Source organism: Bacillus rossius, chromosome 3, assembly GCF_032445375.1.
Source record: "Bacillus rossius redtenbacheri isolate Brsri chromosome 3, Brsri_v3, whole genome shotgun sequence".
Lineage (NCBI taxonomy): Eukaryota > Metazoa > Arthropoda > Insecta > Phasmatodea > Bacillidae > Bacillus > Bacillus rossius.
The window spans coordinates 123,517,446-123,536,152 of record NC_086332.1 but is presented as its reverse complement, the minus strand read 5'-3'; the positions used below and the strand labels follow the sequence as shown (position 1 = coordinate 123,536,152).

Genomic DNA, 18,707 nt, shown 5'->3' with positions numbered 1-18,707 from the left:
TTTTTTAAAAGTATGTAACGGTAGTCGCCGGATGTAAGTGACCTGCCTCTAGGGTGCTCTGGAATGAGACAGTCTGTCGCCGCCGCTGCCCGAGGTAAGGAGCTCCAAGCAACCGTTGTCTTCAACTATCATTGATCCATGTTCAGCTGCACTCTTAATTTTTATAAATCACTTGCGCTTAACTTCAGGGTTTACCTTTGGCAGTAGACTGTTCAGCATATTGATTATTTAATTCACTTGAATATTTGTCAAGCAATACGAACTATAACTTAATTCTTAATTTTATTTGTGCCACCGGCTTTATGAACAGCGTTAATTTATGTTCAGGATGTTAGGATGACTAATATAAATAAAAGTAATGAAGATATATAGCTTTTTATTTTGTATGGAAGACCACATGGAGACTGAGGTGTATGAATCACCTCCAAGAGCCTACTTATTTAATTACCTTTATTTATTATAGCGTCTCCACCGCTCAGAGTGAATGAATTCTGGTATGGGTAGTTATAATTGGGGGTACAAGTCTCGCTGCACACGGGCGACATCGGCCCTGAGGCGAGAGTAGCTGGGTGTACGTGACCATGAATCCATGTGGTGGCACCGTAGGCCACCAATACATCTTTAAATCAGAAACAACCCCCGTGCCATAGCAATATTCTTTGAATGACTTTTAAGAAATTTTGAGGGTTCTCTGTCGACTTGGCTACAAACGTGGGCAATTCCTCTGCCCAGAGGATGATCGATGGTTTACAGCTGTGTCTGCATCGATTATCAGAATCTGTTGCCTTTTCCATGCTGAATGCAGGACTATCAGTGCCCATGTTCAGTCAGTGGCACGTTTGACAGGCTGGTTTCTTGCACGTTAGGGACTTGCAGTGACAACTTCCGTGTTCCTGACAGTCAAAGAGACTAATTTTCTTCGTAGATTCTGTCTCTGTTTGTGTAATGTCAGATGTATGTGGGAAAAATTAGTTTCTAAAGAAAAAGAATATTGTGTGATCTGTTGGTCTGCGGTTTGTTTTGCTGTCTCTACATGCTGCTGCCTGTGTAGCATGTCAACCTGAGCTAAAATTTCTGTCAGGAAGTTTGACTCTTTCTGTAATCTCGTTGTGGAATTTATTTAACCCTTTAACCCGTCATTGGTCACATTGTAAAATGTTAAACCAGTGGTCGCGCATGAGCATTTTGCTCACAGACTTAATTTTACGATTAGAGTCGTGCTTAACCACTTTTAAAATGCCAAATATTTTTCTTATTGCAAATGAAACAACACTGCTTTTTAAATTATATTTAATATTACTATCACATAATTTTAATTTTTTTTTTTTTCAATAATCATCATCAGAATAAACTATTTGGCTGTATACTGAGTTTCCTTTGTCTGGCCTACGAATACATCAACAATAAATGCAGTAATGTTGGAAGCAACAGAAAATTACACATTATACACAACTTTATCATTTTCTAGCACAAAAATTATTATAATCTACTGATTCTTTTGAGGGTACACTAATTAATGTTATACGTTTGAGACTATGACTAATAGAACACACATTATGCAATAGAGAATTTCTACATCCAAATTAACTGCTTTCGTGGAAATTTACATTTTATAACTCCTAACTCTATTAGGATTCAGCATTTGTTTTGCTTATCTTACTTTACAATATAAGTTACATCAATTTGGTTCGTACAATTGAAAACCTCAAAATATAAAATCCACACTAACTGCACCATATATTTCAAGTTCCATGATAAACTGACATGTCCAAATATTAACTAAAAATGCTCACAAAATTTCATACATGTTCCTAAACACTATCTCAGCACACATTATTTATGTACATTCAGAACATTTCAATATTGTATGTTCATTGCAAATAGGCTTATTGCAGGTGGCACACAATTTAGATGTTCTTCTATTTTTCTTTCGGGGACAGACAGAACAAAATCCTGGGGCTGATTTTCGTTTTGATTCTGTTTGTGCTTTTCTTCCAGCGGCTCTTGCTACAGTTGTTCGCAAGGCTACAGGCAAAGTTGTGATTGAGGCACGAGCTACAAGTTGTGGTTTCATTAGCTGCAAAGCTAAGTTCTTTAGAAACACACGTGTTGAGAGTTTTTCTCCAGTATTTGTAGAGTATATTACTTGGCTGTTTATCCTACCAATATTCAACAATGAAAAAATATTGTCAGAGGCCATCTACAGCTTATCCTTGACACAGAATATTCACCTTTCAGTTCATCTACAACATCTACTCCGCATTTTGTTAGATTATAAAATGTTATTATCTCATGTTTTTCAAGCTCCCCTGAAGTTTCGTTAATTTTGTCGTCACTGTGAAGTGTGGACAGAAGCATCACATTCTTGTTTTTTTGGGTACATAAGATACTAATGTACCTGCAGATGAAAAAGCGAACATGCTGCTTCTTTGTGCCCTTCCCTTTGTGTTCACAAATAAAGTAGGGATTTCCCGATTTTTTCTGAGTGTACCAACAATCGTAGTATTCTTCTGAAGCAGCTCTCTTGGTAAGGGCATTGAGGTAAAATAGTTATCCATAGTAATTTTCCTGCCTGTATTGATGATAGGGGCAGCAATACGCTTTACCACACTACTTGACTTGTTGTCACACTTATATGGACCCTCAGGTCGTCTACTAGCATATATTTCCAAATTGATTGTGTAGAATTTACGCGAGTCTACTAGGGCATACAATTTTAGTCCATACTTTGCAGGTTTATTAGCTTGTACTGCCGGAACTTGCAACGTCCTCGAAATGCTTCCATGCAACCATGGTGGAACTTCTGTAAATACAAAGCACAGAATATATATTACATTACTGAAAATTCTTGTCAAAAATAAAACAAACATAGAACTATGAAAAGACTACAATTACATATCTTCTTCTGGAATTCCTAAGTGCTTTTCCAAAATTATAAAATCTTGTCTCACTTATGTCCAAATTCAGCTTTTCAGCTTCCGTATTCAAAACTAATTTCTTATTTTGACACGAAAATCAACAATTTTTTTGACAAAATGTTAATGTTTACTATCATTTATGTTAATTGATGTTTTATGTAAAATATGTTTTTATAAATTTTGTATTTTCAATCAGAATATTAATAATTATAACATAACTTATCTGTTCTGGAACATTCAGCGATTTGTTGAAGAGCCAAAGCCACAATGTTCTTCCCCGATTCATTTCAATAAGTAATACCACGAATCATTAGATTTATATTAAACAAAATAAGTCTCATGAGAATATATTCCACGACTAAACACAGCACTTAGCAAACCGAACAGTCGTCACAAATGAAGCAACGCGAATGGTCGCACTGTGAGCAAACTGCTCATGCGGTGTGCATGCCTGTAAGTGATATCATATCTCAAGGCCAAGTATCAGTTACATCCGGTCAGCCACCTAGTGACTTGATAAGGAAGGTTCAAAACTCAGCTAGAAAAAAGGACACCTCCACGCAGCAATAAAAACAAGATTTCTGAGGGTGAGCAAAATGCTCATAGCACGACCAATTACGAGTTAATGGATTCTCGTTAGGAAGACAAACCAAATGATTTTGTTGTTTTATTCAAAGAAAGCACTCTGACTGTGCCGAAAATTTGGTATTTCGACATGTTTTTTTTTTTTTTAATTTTATTATAATTTTAAATTATTTTTGGAAATTTTATTTTTCTTTATAATTTGGTTACTTTGGGTGATTTACTCTTTGTTAGGCTGGTGTACTCTCCTTATTTAAACTTTGTGCCAGTAGACTGAAGCACCTTTCCCAGAGACCTATCGGATCTTTTGCAAATCTAAGACTTCATTGGCAGCCCGTTTGACATTTCTCTCCCTTGCAGGCACGTCCCAGGTCTGTAACATTACTTCACTTCATGACTAAAACTGCATACAACAGCTCTGGACGAGCTGTTACCATTTCTCAGAGACGAGCTGACCATAGCCTTTACTGTCACGAATACACCTTAGGTTCACTCCTCGAAAGTCTCGTCATGGATGCTCGTTCCCAGCGTCGTTGCGTTTTTGCCAACCCCTCCCCTCTCGGTTCTAAGAATTCAGCTCCGGAGCATTGCCCTGGCGTGAACCTCGCCAAGAGTTGACCGACTCCAAGGACGACTGGCATAAAAAATGTGTGTGCAAAGATGGACCACACACAACATCTAGCGGCGGACATAGTAACTTCTTCTCTTGTGGCGAGCCCGTGGAGCTGACCACCGCAACATCTGGTGACAAACTTACTAACCTCCCAGCTAACTTCCCCGTGGGCCGCCAGAGTGCAGCACCAGACTGCCCCTTTAGCACCTGGTTTTAGCAGGATGGCTTGGGCGAGTCAATTCTTTTTTATTTCAGACACCCATCAACAGGTAGCGCTAATGTCGGCCAGTGCTACCAACTTCGAGACATCAAAGTCAGAGTTTTTTATGATGCCCACTCAGGGAACTTCGGAATAGTCTTTCTGGCTAGTGGTTTTGGTCCCAAGACCCATTACATTAAGTTGCACAAATACAAAGTCGCCAACTTCAATACTGTCTGTGCCCTCTATGCTGACTGATGCAGATGAGCCTGGTTGTGGAGCATCACTAACTTCACACTCATTATATGCATTTTTCAAGTTTACAACCAAACTGTTTTCACCATAAGATGTTATAGCAACTCTAACAACGCCTTCAGTCACAGGCTGGAAGCTGTGAAGTTTTTGGAGCCTTGGAAGCGGATCAACATTAACCCATCTTGAGGACACAGTTTCATACATTGAAATAATCTCAATGGCAGATGTGAAGAAGATTGTTATCCCCTTTAAGGCATTCCTAGCACAGTCAAAAAAGTCTTCTGCACACTGTACAACACACTGACGTGACTTGACTAAACGCCAAACTGTACGTTTCACTGTCCCTCCTACACCGTCTACAGACCCTTTGCCATGAGATGTAGCAAAGAAGTTCCAAGTGCAATCAATACCAAAATCTTGCTGAAAATATGTCAAAGACAGAATTATGTAACGGTTCTTAAATTGAGCTGCACTTCCATCCGAAAATATATGAACCCGTGCAAGGCTGGGAAATTCTTCTTTCAAGACAGTGATCAATTTATTTAAGAAAACCCAGACACTGTATTTGTTGTGGTTCAAGTCATCACTGACTATTACAAAACAATGTCTGCAGACACCGACCCAAGCAACTGCAGTGAAAAGTGATACTTGTTGTTTGTGCCAATGTGCACTTTTAATTTCATCTTGAAACCCTGCTGTATAGTTTTATGCGAAGTCTATTTGAAGAACAGCAGTATTTGTTGTAACTTTTAATTTTGTAGCTTCGAAATGCTGTGCTTGCTTTCTTTTAATGTAACAGTGCAGTTTAAATTGTGGAAATTGATTCTGAATTTCTTGTATGCAGTTGTGTATTTTTCCTGTATGCTCTATGAGGTTGACATCTTTCCATTGTTGCCACTTGACATCTATGTCCATGTTGTCTTTATCAATGAGCCCAATTATAGGAAAATGTCTACACTGGTCACAAAAATTAGCCATGCAAGGGTAATTGTCTTCATCACATACTGCAGTAACTAGAAGATCATCCATTTGACAATGGAACGTAACAGCTTTGCTCACAGCATCAATTAATAACTGCATATTGGAATGGTATTTGCAGCCACACACATTATGTGGTGTTTCTGCTACTGGCAGAACATATGGGGGTCGCAAGGAGTAAAATTTGGACTTCTTGATTTCTAGATTTGGATATTCAGAAATAAACAGCTCGTACGCCTCTCCTATTGTTGTAATCATAATTCTCTTTTGAAAATATTCTTTTTCACCTGTTAGAAGATTTTTAATGATTACAATATCCTTTCGACCGGGTTTTTGACAACTAACATCATATCTTACATAAAACTCCAGTACTTTTTCTTCTGTTTCTTTGTGTAAATGTTTTCCTGTTTTAGAAATATTAGCAACTTTTTTAGCTACCTCAGGTAGTACCTCTAACAAAAGTTTCTTAACCACTGCACTTTTCTTCCTTGGACTAGACGGAAGGTGCTTTCTTACTTTATTAACAGCTCTTCCAAAAGAACGGATACAAGAATATGACTCTTTATCAGGTGTCAGTCCTGTTGAAATTGTTGCTGCTCCTCTCTTCTTTATTTTCTCTCTGTGTTTTCTTTGTCTGTCTGCATCGTTCAGCCTTTTACGTTTTAATGCTTTTTTGCTTATCTGACACATTTCTCTTGCTTTGTCGCGTATTTTTCTGTCTCTTTCCCTTTCCTTCTCCAAACGTTTTTCATGTTCTTCTTTATTCTGGTGTAATTTTTGCCGATACTTTTTTACCCTCTCAGTAGAAGACATCTAGTCGTACTATATAGGCTATAACAAAGGAAAAAATAAGCTGTCTTAGTAACATTTTCCAGTATTGACAATCAGTCATTATCTTATAGTATATTACTGTACATGATCACTGCCATAAGCACTTTAAACTTACCAGATCATTATTAAATAGTAATAAATAATTTAAATGTAATAACTTATTAATTTAATGGAAAAAATTAGCAAGGTTATGTTAATTATAGGTTAAGTTAGCACTACCAATGTATAGATGAGTATACATGTATCAAGAAAATTATGAACTTATGGGTAGGTACTCTAAGAGTATTAACAAACACCCAAAAAAATTCTAAGAAATGTGCAGTGTATCTAAACCAAACATGTCTGATATACTATGTACACATTGATTATTAATGTATTGTCACACCCGTAACAGTATTTTCAGCTCTTATTAGCAGTATTACTAAAAAAAATTGTGATTGAAATTTGTAGGTTATATGACTGAGCTAGTGCATATAAATTTTCAGTTCCCTATTACTTTTAGTTTCATTTGTTTCAAACTTTAAGTACTAAACAGTGTTACGGGTGTGACGTGGTACAAGTAACTTTTTAAATGTGAATAAAATGTATATATTTACCTGCAATAAACTTTTATATACTGTGGAAATATTCTTCTAGGCCTGGAGAAACCATTCCAATTGCCACCTATCAGCTGTTTGTTAAGAGTGAAATTTTCAGTGTAACCAACTTCTGGGTTATTGTCAGAGTAACACATTCAGTTAACTGTCAAAACTTTGTAAATAGACCATCGCCATCAGTTTACAAATTTAGCATTACATTTTACTTTTCACATAATCTTTGGAATACTGTTATTGAATTTATATAGAATTCAAATTTAAAAAAAAAAAGAAAAAATATTCTATTTAGGGTCATTTCACATGGAATGACCCTGCAATTCATGAAAGAATATTTCAAATCCCTGTACCAGAAGTAGGAGTATCACAGGAAAAAAGTTGTGATGAAAATATATTAGAACAATTGAAGGGAAAGTTTGAAGGGTGTACAGAAAGAAGTATGAAGGTGCAATTTGGACTATTTTACCTAAAGATTGGAGTATTAGCAGAATACAGAAGGAATTCCCAACTGCAACGAACTGCATGATACGAACATCAAAGAAGTTAGTGAAGGAAAGTGGAATAATGACATCACCTAATCCAAAACCAGGGAGATATCTAGACTGCAGTGTCGTCAATATTGTTCAGATGTTTTATTCAAACGACAATGTAAGCAGAATGATGCCTGGTAAAAAGGACTTTGTAACTATTCGAATTGGCGATACCAAAGAACACAAACAAAAGAGGCTGCTACTAAACAATCTGAGAGAAGTATATGCCTTGTTCAAACAGGAGCATCCAAGTGTCAAAATTGGTTTCTCCAAATTTGCATCTCTACGGCCTAAATATGTGGTTTTGGCAGGATCTAGTGGGACACACACTGTATGTGTCTGTGTAACACACCAAAATATGAAGTTGTTAATAGATGGCTGTAATTTGGCCAAACTCATGGAAAGAGAAAATCTGTTAACACATCACCACTATGTGGCTCAAATGATGTGTAATGCTCCCCAAATTAAATGTTTCTTCCATGAGTGTGCAGAATGTGCAGGCCCTGATAACATATGAAAATCACTGGAGATGACATGGGAGCAGAATTCAATTGAAACTGTAACATTCAAGCAGTGGGTTGCATCAAAAGTTTACACACTTGAAGTTCTTGTGAAGTCATCTGATGATTTAATAGAATTGTTCATTTCTAAATTATTAATATTACAAACTCACTCTTTCAACGCATACCAGCAAGGGAACTACCTAAAGGATCTTAAAAAAAAATTAGATGTTTGTGAGGTAGTTGTTGTGTGTGACTTTGCAGAAAATTATTCTTTCATTATGCAAGATGAAGTTCAGGGATTCCATTGGAACAATGCACAGGCTACAGTTCATCCATTTGCAATATACTACCGTGATGAGTCAACAGAGGAAATAAATTCTACCATCCTAACAATAATTTCTGATTGTCTCCAACATGATGTCATTGCAGTAAATGCTTTTCTTACACATCTTATTCCATTTTTGAAAGAAAACTTTATGTAAAATATATTACTTCTCTGATGGTTGTGCTGCTCAATACAAGAATAAAAGTAACTTCTCAAATTTGATGTATCATGTAAATGAATTTTTGGAGTTGGAGCTGAGTGGCACTTTTTTGCCACCTCTCATGGCAAGAATACATGTGATGGTCTAGGGGGAACACTGAAGCGACTGGCAGCCAGGGCAAGTCTGAAACGTCATTACACAGACCAAATTATGACCCCACGGCAACTGCCTGAATGGGCTGTAAGTAGTTTAAGTAGTTTGCATAACATGAATTTTGCTTATGTCACTCAGGAAGAGGTAATGAATAAAAGAAAGGTGTTGTCTGAAAGATTTGCAAATGCTAAACCAATACCTGGAACTCAGAAGCATCATACCTTCCTGCCTGTTTCATCTGAGGAAATAATTGTGAAGTAATTTTCTAGTGAAACTGAAGGTGAAACTCACTACATGAATAAAATTAAATGTACATTGTCTGTGAATGAAGTTAAAGGTTTTGTGACATGCATGTACGGAAGTGGGTGGTGGTTGGGATGTGTTCTGAAAGTAGAAGAAAGTTCTCATGAAGTTCTTATTAGTTTCCTGCATCCACAAGGTCCCTCCCCATCTTATGTATATCCCCAACATCCAGATGTTATGAAGATTCAATTGAAGATGTGCTCACTACTGTAGATCCAAGAACAGCAACTGGAAGGACATCCGTTTTAACAGCCTTTGACACAAAGACATCGGAAAGCCAACTAAAGGAAAGGAAGCAACAGTAACCTGCAGTACTGGTAATGAGTAAATGAATCATATGTAGGATTTAATTCAGTGTTAAATCCACGAATGACTTAAAGCTACGCCATTTTTTTAATTGCGTTAATACCTTACTAGAGTAGTTTTAGGGTCATTCCATGTCAGTTCATCCAACAAAAATTGAAAATGTACCCATTGTTTTTAATTTTGATAAAAATTGGTTCATTTGTTTGGTGACATAAGGCCACTTAAAAACCAAAATTTCAGATTTTTATCTCAAATACTTCCTGAGAAATCGAAGGTTTCGTTGTGACCATTTTTGGCCTAAAACAGGTTGTAATGACAGCATAAATTGGTCAGTATCTGTGTTTCCTTGCTTTGTATTTCACTGTAATACCAATATTTCAGAATAAGAACACTTTTCCTTATGTAAAATTCTCTAGAGAATTCAAATTTTGCCACCAAATTGCTATATATAGAATGGTTTGTAAGTTATAAAAGAATTATTAACATGACTGATGTTTCATGTATCATTTGCATCCTTTATTACAAAATAGACTGTATCTCAAAAGGCAGACCTCACAAAAAAATGAGCTTGGTACTATGTGAAAGAGAAGGAAATTTCCTATAAGATACTATATAAAAAATGGTGGCTTTCTGCTGGCAACATGTAATGTACTCGATAATCGCTTACTAATGCTATATGTACACATAAAAAAATTTCCTACTTACACAAATCTATTGCCAATGAATTAGAATCTACTGACACAATCCTCCAATTTTTGCAATTAGCAAACTGCATTGCTTTTCTGATAAAGCTGCCATTCTATATCACACTTGCACAAGTCTTCTTTCAAAAAACTGTAAGTTCTGCCAGAGCTGCTTGTTGATGGTGCCTGCAAGATGCTGAGTATGTGTGCAAAAGGAACCCAGCACACATCGTCTCGAGGTGAAGGCCAGTAAAAGGAAGCACTTGGACCGGCAGGGTGCATGAAGGTTACTTGAGCATCTTCTTCTGACCTATCAATGTTGTTTACAGCACCAACGAACCATTTTTTGTCATATAGGTACACAAGACACAGAGCAACCAGTATACAGTTTTGATATCGTACCACCAGGGTCTTTGCTAGCTGCTGTAGCGAAATTGAAAACTAAGGAATATGCATTATCCTGACTTGATTTCTTCATTCCTATTTCATACTATGATATTGGTGAAGCATTGTGAAACCCTCTTGTGCCTGGGATTGTCTTTGCCATAGTATACCGTTGTTGTAGAGTCGAACGAACATCATCCACATCATTCTTGTCAATGTAATGAAAGATAATACCTGTTATGTGCTCATTGCAGTAGGTAAACATCTTAGACACTGATGTAATTTGGTCTTGGAATGGTCGTTGAAGACTAGCGTTTGATGTCAGTCGCTTAACAGTTCCCCCAATTCCATCGCAGGATGATTTGCCATGGCTTGTGGCAAAGAATGACCAAGAAGCTGTGAGCTGAAAATCTTGTGTGTGGTGGCACAAATTGAGGATATTCTTGCAGTTCTTGTACTGAGCAGCACAACCATCACTGAAATAATGTATGTGTTTTACATGAGGCAGGTGTCTTTTAACATTTTATGTGACTATTTCTGACTATGTTTTATACACCATGGAAACATCATGATCCAAATCATTTGACAAAAAACGACTGCTTGTTTTCAAATTAGCATTGTCTGAATTTTTGTAGTAAATGACTACTGGATGAACTATACATTGACTATTGGTCCAATGGTATCCTTGTGCTTCATTTTGGATAACGAAGGAAAAATTTTCACTGAAATCTAATAAAGATATAACTTCTCTTGCACTTATTTTCTCTTTCAGCTGTTTGAGGTTGTCTGATTGTTTCTTTGTGGTATAGGAATAAGGTATGAGGATTTCCATTTTTTGTACTAAAATTTCCATAAAGTCTTCTACACTTGAGGTAAGGGTTTGTAATTGTGTTTGGTCTGTACTGACGTACTGTTGATATTCAATCACATCATCTGGATCACAGTCTAAAGTATGATATAGATGCTGCTTTAGAGTATCTGGAGAAGGACATTGCTCACATTGTCTTAGCATACAGGCAGGATTTAAAATGTCACATACAAGATACAAAATAAGTGAACTATACTTTTCACCTACACTAAGACAGTGAAGAAGTAATTCAACATTTTGGTGTATAGTGCACACACAGACGGAATGGATTCCAGAACTTCCAGCTAAAACGCACCATTTAGGACGCAACATACAAAACTTTGAAAACCCTACCTTGAGAGATGGATATTTTGCCTTAAAAGAACAATACAGCTCATGCAAGTTGCATAGCAAAAGTCTTTCTGTTTGTAAACATTTTTTGATATACTAACTTTATCTTTCATTCCTGGCATTTCCCTGGAAAACTCATCATCTTGATAGAAATCTTGAATGACCTGCACAGTTTCTTCAGGTAACTTCTTCTCACCTGTGGGATGAACTAATGCGCTGATTCCTTTTTCCAGTGTAAGTTGTCTTGCTTGTCTTACCATGTACTCAGAAACACCAAATTCTTGTGCTGCCTTCTGTCTGGACCATGATTGAGGGATAAGGGTAAGAATTTGTAATTATCTTTGTCTATTCATTGTGGGCAGCTTTTGCTTTACTAAAGTTACCATACTGTCCAAATCGGCAACCTTTTGTTCCACTTTATGCCTCTGTAATTCTGTACTTTCACTAGTTGATGTGGCTGGAAGCTGTACATCTAATACTTTAGATATTTTGTCTGCTACAGCTGATGATACCTCTTGTACTTTACGTTTCCCATATTTTTCTTTTGCATGTTGTGGTACACCATGCAGTTTTATTGGTGACTGTTGCAAATATTCCAAACTTTTGTCAAGTAAGCTACGGGTTTCTTCTTTTGATGCTTGAATCTCGAAACCCTCTGCAACGTCACTTTCAGATGATTCTGAAGATACCTGTGCACCTACTTCTTGAATATTATACAACCTATTCCTACATGAGGAGCATAATTTTTTACCGGGAATTAAATTAAGTCCCTTGTCTGCTGCTTTTCTGTAGCACTGTAAAGAGATTGTGCGCAAAGAACACTTAACTGGAACACTATGCACTTTCATAGGATCACAACATGATGTCTGAAACATTTCATACTTCTTAATATAAAACAATTCGTGATGAAAACATATGATGTGAAGATTATGTTTAGAAATACCTGTTCTCAGCACAAGAAGAGTTTGAATATCTTTGGAAAGTGATTCCAATCTTTTGATTCCCTTTGTTTTAATATAACACTCTTTATGGCATTCTTCATGCATATCATTCCCAACAGAACAGAATTCTAGTTTAGTAGTTCTGGTAGCCATGTAGTTCTCATCCAACTTATAATGAACTAAGACTTTCCACTAACATTATACACAGGCAGCGCAGTAAGACTGGCCTACACAGTGTAGTCTGCATGGTGGCAGACACACGCCTTATCTCTGACCCCGGTTATCTTTATTGCTTTCCTCCCCTCTGCCCCTCTGTTCATGGGCCACTATACTGCATTTGCTGTGACAGCCCAGATATTAGGCCTATCTCTCAACTGCCTCTGAGGAAGCAGAAAAAAAAACCAATGCCAAGGGGAACAAAGCAAGTATCAAAGAACCCCTCTCTTATAGCTAACAGGCAGACTCCATGCAGAAATGACATATGTACAGTCACATGAAATGGTTCTGCACATAACACAGGGAGATAACACAGGGAAGGTAATTAGAGGCTTTGAAATTTGCACAAAATCCTTGTGTAATATGCGGAAAACATGGGACATACACAACCCTTATATTCAATCCTCTTTGCTTCCATCTTCTGGCTGCCTTTTGTTAGGGGCCCCATTTACATCACCAAGTTATTTTCATTTTGTTTTTCAACACTCCAGCAGAAAGCCACAATTTTTTTTTAATGTATCTTAAAGAAAATTTCCTCCTCTTTCACATAGTGCCAAGCTCATTTTTTTGTGAGGTCTGCCTTTTGAGATACAGTCTATTTTGTAATAAAGGATGCAGATGATACATGAAACATCAATCATGTTAATAATTCTGTTATAACTTACAAACCATTATAGATATAGCAATTTGGTGGCAAAATTTGAATTCTCTAGAGAATTTTACATAAGGAAAAGTGTTCTTATTCTGAAATATTGGTATTACAGTGAAATACAAGCAACGGAACACAGATACTGACCAATTTATGCTGTCATTACTACCTGTTTAAGGCCAAAAATGGTCACAAAGGAACCTTCGATTTCTCAGGAAGTATTTAAGGTAAAAATCTAAAATTCTGGATTTTAAGTGGGCCTTTTGTCACCTAACAATTGAACCAATTTTTATTAAAATCAAAAAACATGGGTTACATGCTATGGATAAACTGACATGGAATGACCCTTTAGTGAACATGGCCTAATTCACAATGTTCTAGTGTTTGATCCCAGATCCATCCCAAATTGAAACCTATGTCACTTATAGCCAATAATGCACTTCATAACATATAATTATTTCACATTTTTCAAAAATACTCTTTTCAAAATTTTCAAGGTCACATGTTACATGAACATGACCTTGAAACAAATTTCTTTTAAAATTCGTAAAACTTATTTTTATCTCAAATTACACTTTTCTAGCTTTCTACTGAGCCCTACATCAAGGTTCTCACTCAACTACAAAGGAAGTTACAAATATTTTTAATGGACCTTGCGCAGCAAAATTCCTACTTTTTCCACAAGTTGGCAACCCTGCTGTATAAAAAATATTATTCACAGGGGGCTGTAACTTTGAGAATTTACTTTCCTGCACCTATACTGTTAAAGCCCTAAGTTTCATTGAATTCGGTGATGGTGATGTCAACAGGTGTGTGAAATGGCATGGAATGACCCGATGGCACTTCTTTTCTTCCTTCAGTCAACTTAGTGGACTCGTCCTTAACTAATGTTCTGAATGTCTTGGTGTTGCAGTTATTCTTCGAAACAGCACCACTAATCATAATGTTCTAGTTGTATTGCATTTAGTTCACTTGTAGAGTAGTGGTTATATCATCTCTTGCTGTGAACTATACTATAGAAGCTATATTCTGGCCTTTGAATTCATACAATGATTCTAATGTTATAATACTTAATTACAATTTATGAAACGTAATATTAAAATTTGTCACAAATTATCAAAAAAATTCTTCAGTAGAGGCTTGTAGAACATGTATTTATTGTTCACTCATGCTTAAATATGTTTATCACAATTATTACAAAAGTCGAAATATACTTCTGACCTACAGGATTGTTTATTATAGACTCATTTAGTTCTGGAACCTTTATTGTTGATTACACAGCAAACATAAGCTTTTACAAAATGATTACCTTGTACAAACTTTTCTTTACAATTAAAGATAAATATGTATAATTTTTGCACCACTTCCTATTCAATCATAGATTTAGAAAACCATATATTTAACTATCCATAAACAAAAACTAAAAACTGGAAAATAAACAAACATTTAACACAATTTTTGATATTTCATAGAGAACACATGAATAGATATTAATTAATTTGGCCAGTCAACAAGAGGCAAAGTAAGCACTTTTTACCAGCAGACCTGAAAACTTGATATAAAGGTAATTCAAAGATGCTGAATCTATTGGTGCTAATTTTTTTGAAATCGGACGTGACTTTTTGGAGAAAAGGGCTAAAAATTGGTTTGACTCAATTTTCCTCAGAATCTAGGCATTAAAGCGAAAAACTTTTTAAACAAAAGTTGTGGAGAATTAAAAAATACATAGAAAAGGTTCTCAGGTCCATCTTTGTACTTGCAAACATGAGAGAGAAATATTGGAGAGAAAATAGTAAAGCGTAATGTAAAAGTGGGGCTAGTGTGTGTGCGAGCATACGTGTGAACTAAACACAAACGAAGGGTCTTCAGTTATTCTCCGGCCTCTCCGCCATGACTAGCCAGACAGTGCGAGTTAGACGGAACCATTAGTCTCTCTTTTTATTATTTCACGCGTTAGCGAGTATTTTTCGTCTTTGGCCGTCGAGTGTCGAACGTTCTATATATCTATATATATATATCGGTGTATAAGCGCGCCATTTTTAAATCGAATCATGATGCTTATGGCACGTCATTTTCTTATTTATTGTCAAAAATAGTGAACCATAAATAAATAAAAATATTTCATTTTAACAGAAACTAATATTTTCCGAAACCATTTTTCTTCAGTCAAGAGTAAAAATAATGAATTATTTAGTGTCTGGACATAAAATTAATTGATATAATGAATTAATTTTGTGTCTGGACATAAAATTAATTTATATAATTAATTTCTATAAATTTTTTGTCCCACAAAAATTTATTTGTACATCACATTGAATATGTATTCTTTTTAAGATGAATTTTAAAATTAAAATATTATTCCTATTAAATTATGCATTTTATAAAATTTTAAATTCCAGATTTTTTGCCTCATAATATATTTATTTGTATATTAAATTGAATACATAATTGCAAAAGAAGAATTTTATGTTTATACATAAAATTAATTCAAAATATACAGGAAAGGATACTAAACACCTGGAAATTATTTTTTGTAGAGACATAATTTTATTTGACTTTTAATATGGAATAAGAAAACATTAATGCATTTTTTCAGCTTCAAAGTCGTTAAAATTGCAGGAAAAAAATTTAATGGGCCACAAAATAATTGGAATTTAAACGTGATGAATTAAAATTATTCTACGACTGCGTGCTATTTTAAATTTAAATTTAAATACCATAATTATAATAAATCAATTATATTTGAAGTAAATTTTATAACTCACGGAATTTGTATTGCGCCCACACAAAATATTCATTGCCAATTTTCACTATGTTAAAAATTGAAACTAAGTGCATTATTTTAATTCCACGAAATTTGGTCCAGAAATTAAAATTATGTACAGAATTATAATTCTAATAAAATTATATACATAATTTTAATTCTCACATTATAATTTGGGTCATTCAATTGTGTACATAATTTTAATTAGAGAATTAAAATTATTGAAAATATTATAAATGAAAAAAAAAACACTTGATAGTCCTATGAACAAGGTGACCGATCAAAAACGGGGCACTCTGGATTCGTGTATCATATGCTGTTCGTTTTGTGTATAAATTGTTATTACTGTGGTAATTTTAACAATTATTTTTTCTTTTTCTTTTTTGTAGAATTGTGTATTGAGCGGTAGGATGCTTCGGAGAAGAAAATTCGTTTCAACGTTATATATCTCTGTTTGCGAAATTCTTGTGCTGTGTGAGTTTTGTATGCTGAATCTACACACTTCAAACTTTTTTTTCTTCAAATACTTATGTCTAGGTAAGTTCAATATTCACATATATTAATTTTTTTATACAATTATTATTGTAATCGAAAGAACTCTGAGATATAAGACTCGCTTAGAATTTCAATAAAATTTCAGTTATTGATTAAATAATTATTGTTTCTATTTCAATTAGTATATATTTTTTATTGGTTGATAAGTTTAAGAAATTAATCTTTAATATATTAATAATTGCTAATCAATTTACTATTGATTAATAACTATTGTTTAGTAATCTAGTGTTAGTTTATTAAATTTAAGTATTAAACTTTATTTAATAATGGTTTATCAATTTACTATTGATTAATTAATAATGTTTAATAATTTATTATTATTTATTAATTTATAATTTTGAATAACATATCCTTTATAATTTTAAAATTTGTAGTCAGTCATCAACTGTTACTTAAATTTTGTTAAATATAACTTATTAGAGTTCGTTTATAGTTATCTTAGCGTTCAAATAATTAACATTATTCTTTTATGTTTGTTTGAAAGTGTTTACTATATTTGGTCAAGTCTTTCCTAAATATATTTTTATTTATTATTTTTAATGTGTTTTCTATTACTATTTACATAGAATAGTATTAAGACGTAATATTTTAATAGTTTCAAACTGTACTTGCTTAGATAAGCACAACTGTATCTAAATGTCCGCTTAATGAGTTTGCTTATACATTAAAAAAAGATATAGCCAAACATTTCATCATATTGTTAAAAGGTTTTTTTTGGAAACTATAAGATTTCTAAAATAAAAGAAAATGAATAATAAAGTGTCTAGGCTAGAATATTGTAGACATAACAGATTTTTCAAAGGTCCTGCCTACAATATAAAAGCATGTGCGTACAACAATTGTTTTGAGAACCACGTGTAAAATAGAAGCGGAGCAAAATGTATCCATTTTCCCAAAATATTAACAAATAATAGCTCATAGAACATTCAACTTGACGCAAATTTAGTAATGAAAAATTAATTCCTTACAACCGAAAAATTTGGTATAATTTATTTTTATTATAATTATTTTAAAATAATAAATTATTAAACATTAATATATTAATTAATAGTAAATTGATTGACATTTATTAAATAACTAACTTTTAACTGCGACTTCACTTGCGTTGATGTCCTTCAATAAGTATCAACGATCATTGCAAAGAGAAAAAAATTATGGTAATTTTTTTTTTTGCGTGACTGGGATCATCAGTATTTAAAAATTCCAACATACAATTTAGCTTAAAAAATTGAAAACATTCTTTATTGAAATATGTACTATTACAAAAAAATAAATAATTTTAAATACTAACATTTTAAAAGTTCAAAGTATTAACGTATATTAATTTAATTTTTCTTTATAAGAGTTTAAATCAGAGTATTATTCTAGGATGTTCCTGTATATTATGTGTTATGTTTTTCTGTCCGGTGAGAATATGTGTAGATTTCGGGCATTGGATACACGCGAACATGCTATACATATAGTTGGCCATGGGAAAAGCATGGCTTTTGCAAATGTTTCCCTGCTACCTGCAATGTTTGCCCTTGCGCTTTGTTGGTGGTAACAGCAAAACTAAGCCTGACGGGAAACTGAACTCTTTCGAATTGGAACAGTAGATCAGTGGGGATAATTGGGATTCGAGGTATGATAACACTTTCCCCTTTACCAACACCTTTTAGAATAGTAGCACGAAGTATATTCTGCCCTAATTGTGTGATCTGAAGCCTCGTTCCATTACATAGTCGAGAAGCAACTAGATTTCGCATAAGCATAACTTGTACATTTAGTTTCATTTGAAGTTTATGTGAGGGTACACCCGAAAGTTCAAGTGAATTTAAAAATTATGCAGGATAGGAAGTGCTTTGTTCTGTATATATATTAGGAGGTATTACCATTCATTGTCCCTTGCACCTCTTTTAAAATATAATTGTTTTGTTTATATTAACGATATCATTTTTTGCGCCATTGTTGCTCTTGCGCACAACCACTGATCACTATTCAAATTTTGTTGCATTTCCGGGAAAACTTGAGTAATAAGATCTACATTTTCTACTAAATTACAAAATTCTCTTGAAAGTAAAATATAACC

General features: G+C 34.4%; 1 protein-coding gene across 3 annotated transcripts in view; it reads left to right on the top strand.

Annotated features, from left to right (window-relative positions):
* LOC134531217 (uncharacterized) overlaps positions 1–18,707 on the top strand; it is a 136,493-nt gene that overhangs the window by 11,523 nt on the left and 106,263 nt on the right. For 2 of the 3 annotated variants that reach the window (XR_010074969.1, XM_063366882.1), the window contains exon 2: positions 16,474–16,621. The exons of the other annotated variant lie outside the window; for it this stretch is intronic. Coding sequence is in view for 1 of the 2 variants with exons in the window: in XM_063366882.1 (XP_063222952.1) it covers positions 16,474–16,621 (148 nt within the window). In the remaining variant the exon portion in view is untranslated. The remainder of the gene's footprint in view (positions 1–16,473; positions 16,622–18,707) is intronic. 3 annotated transcript variants of the gene reach the window in all.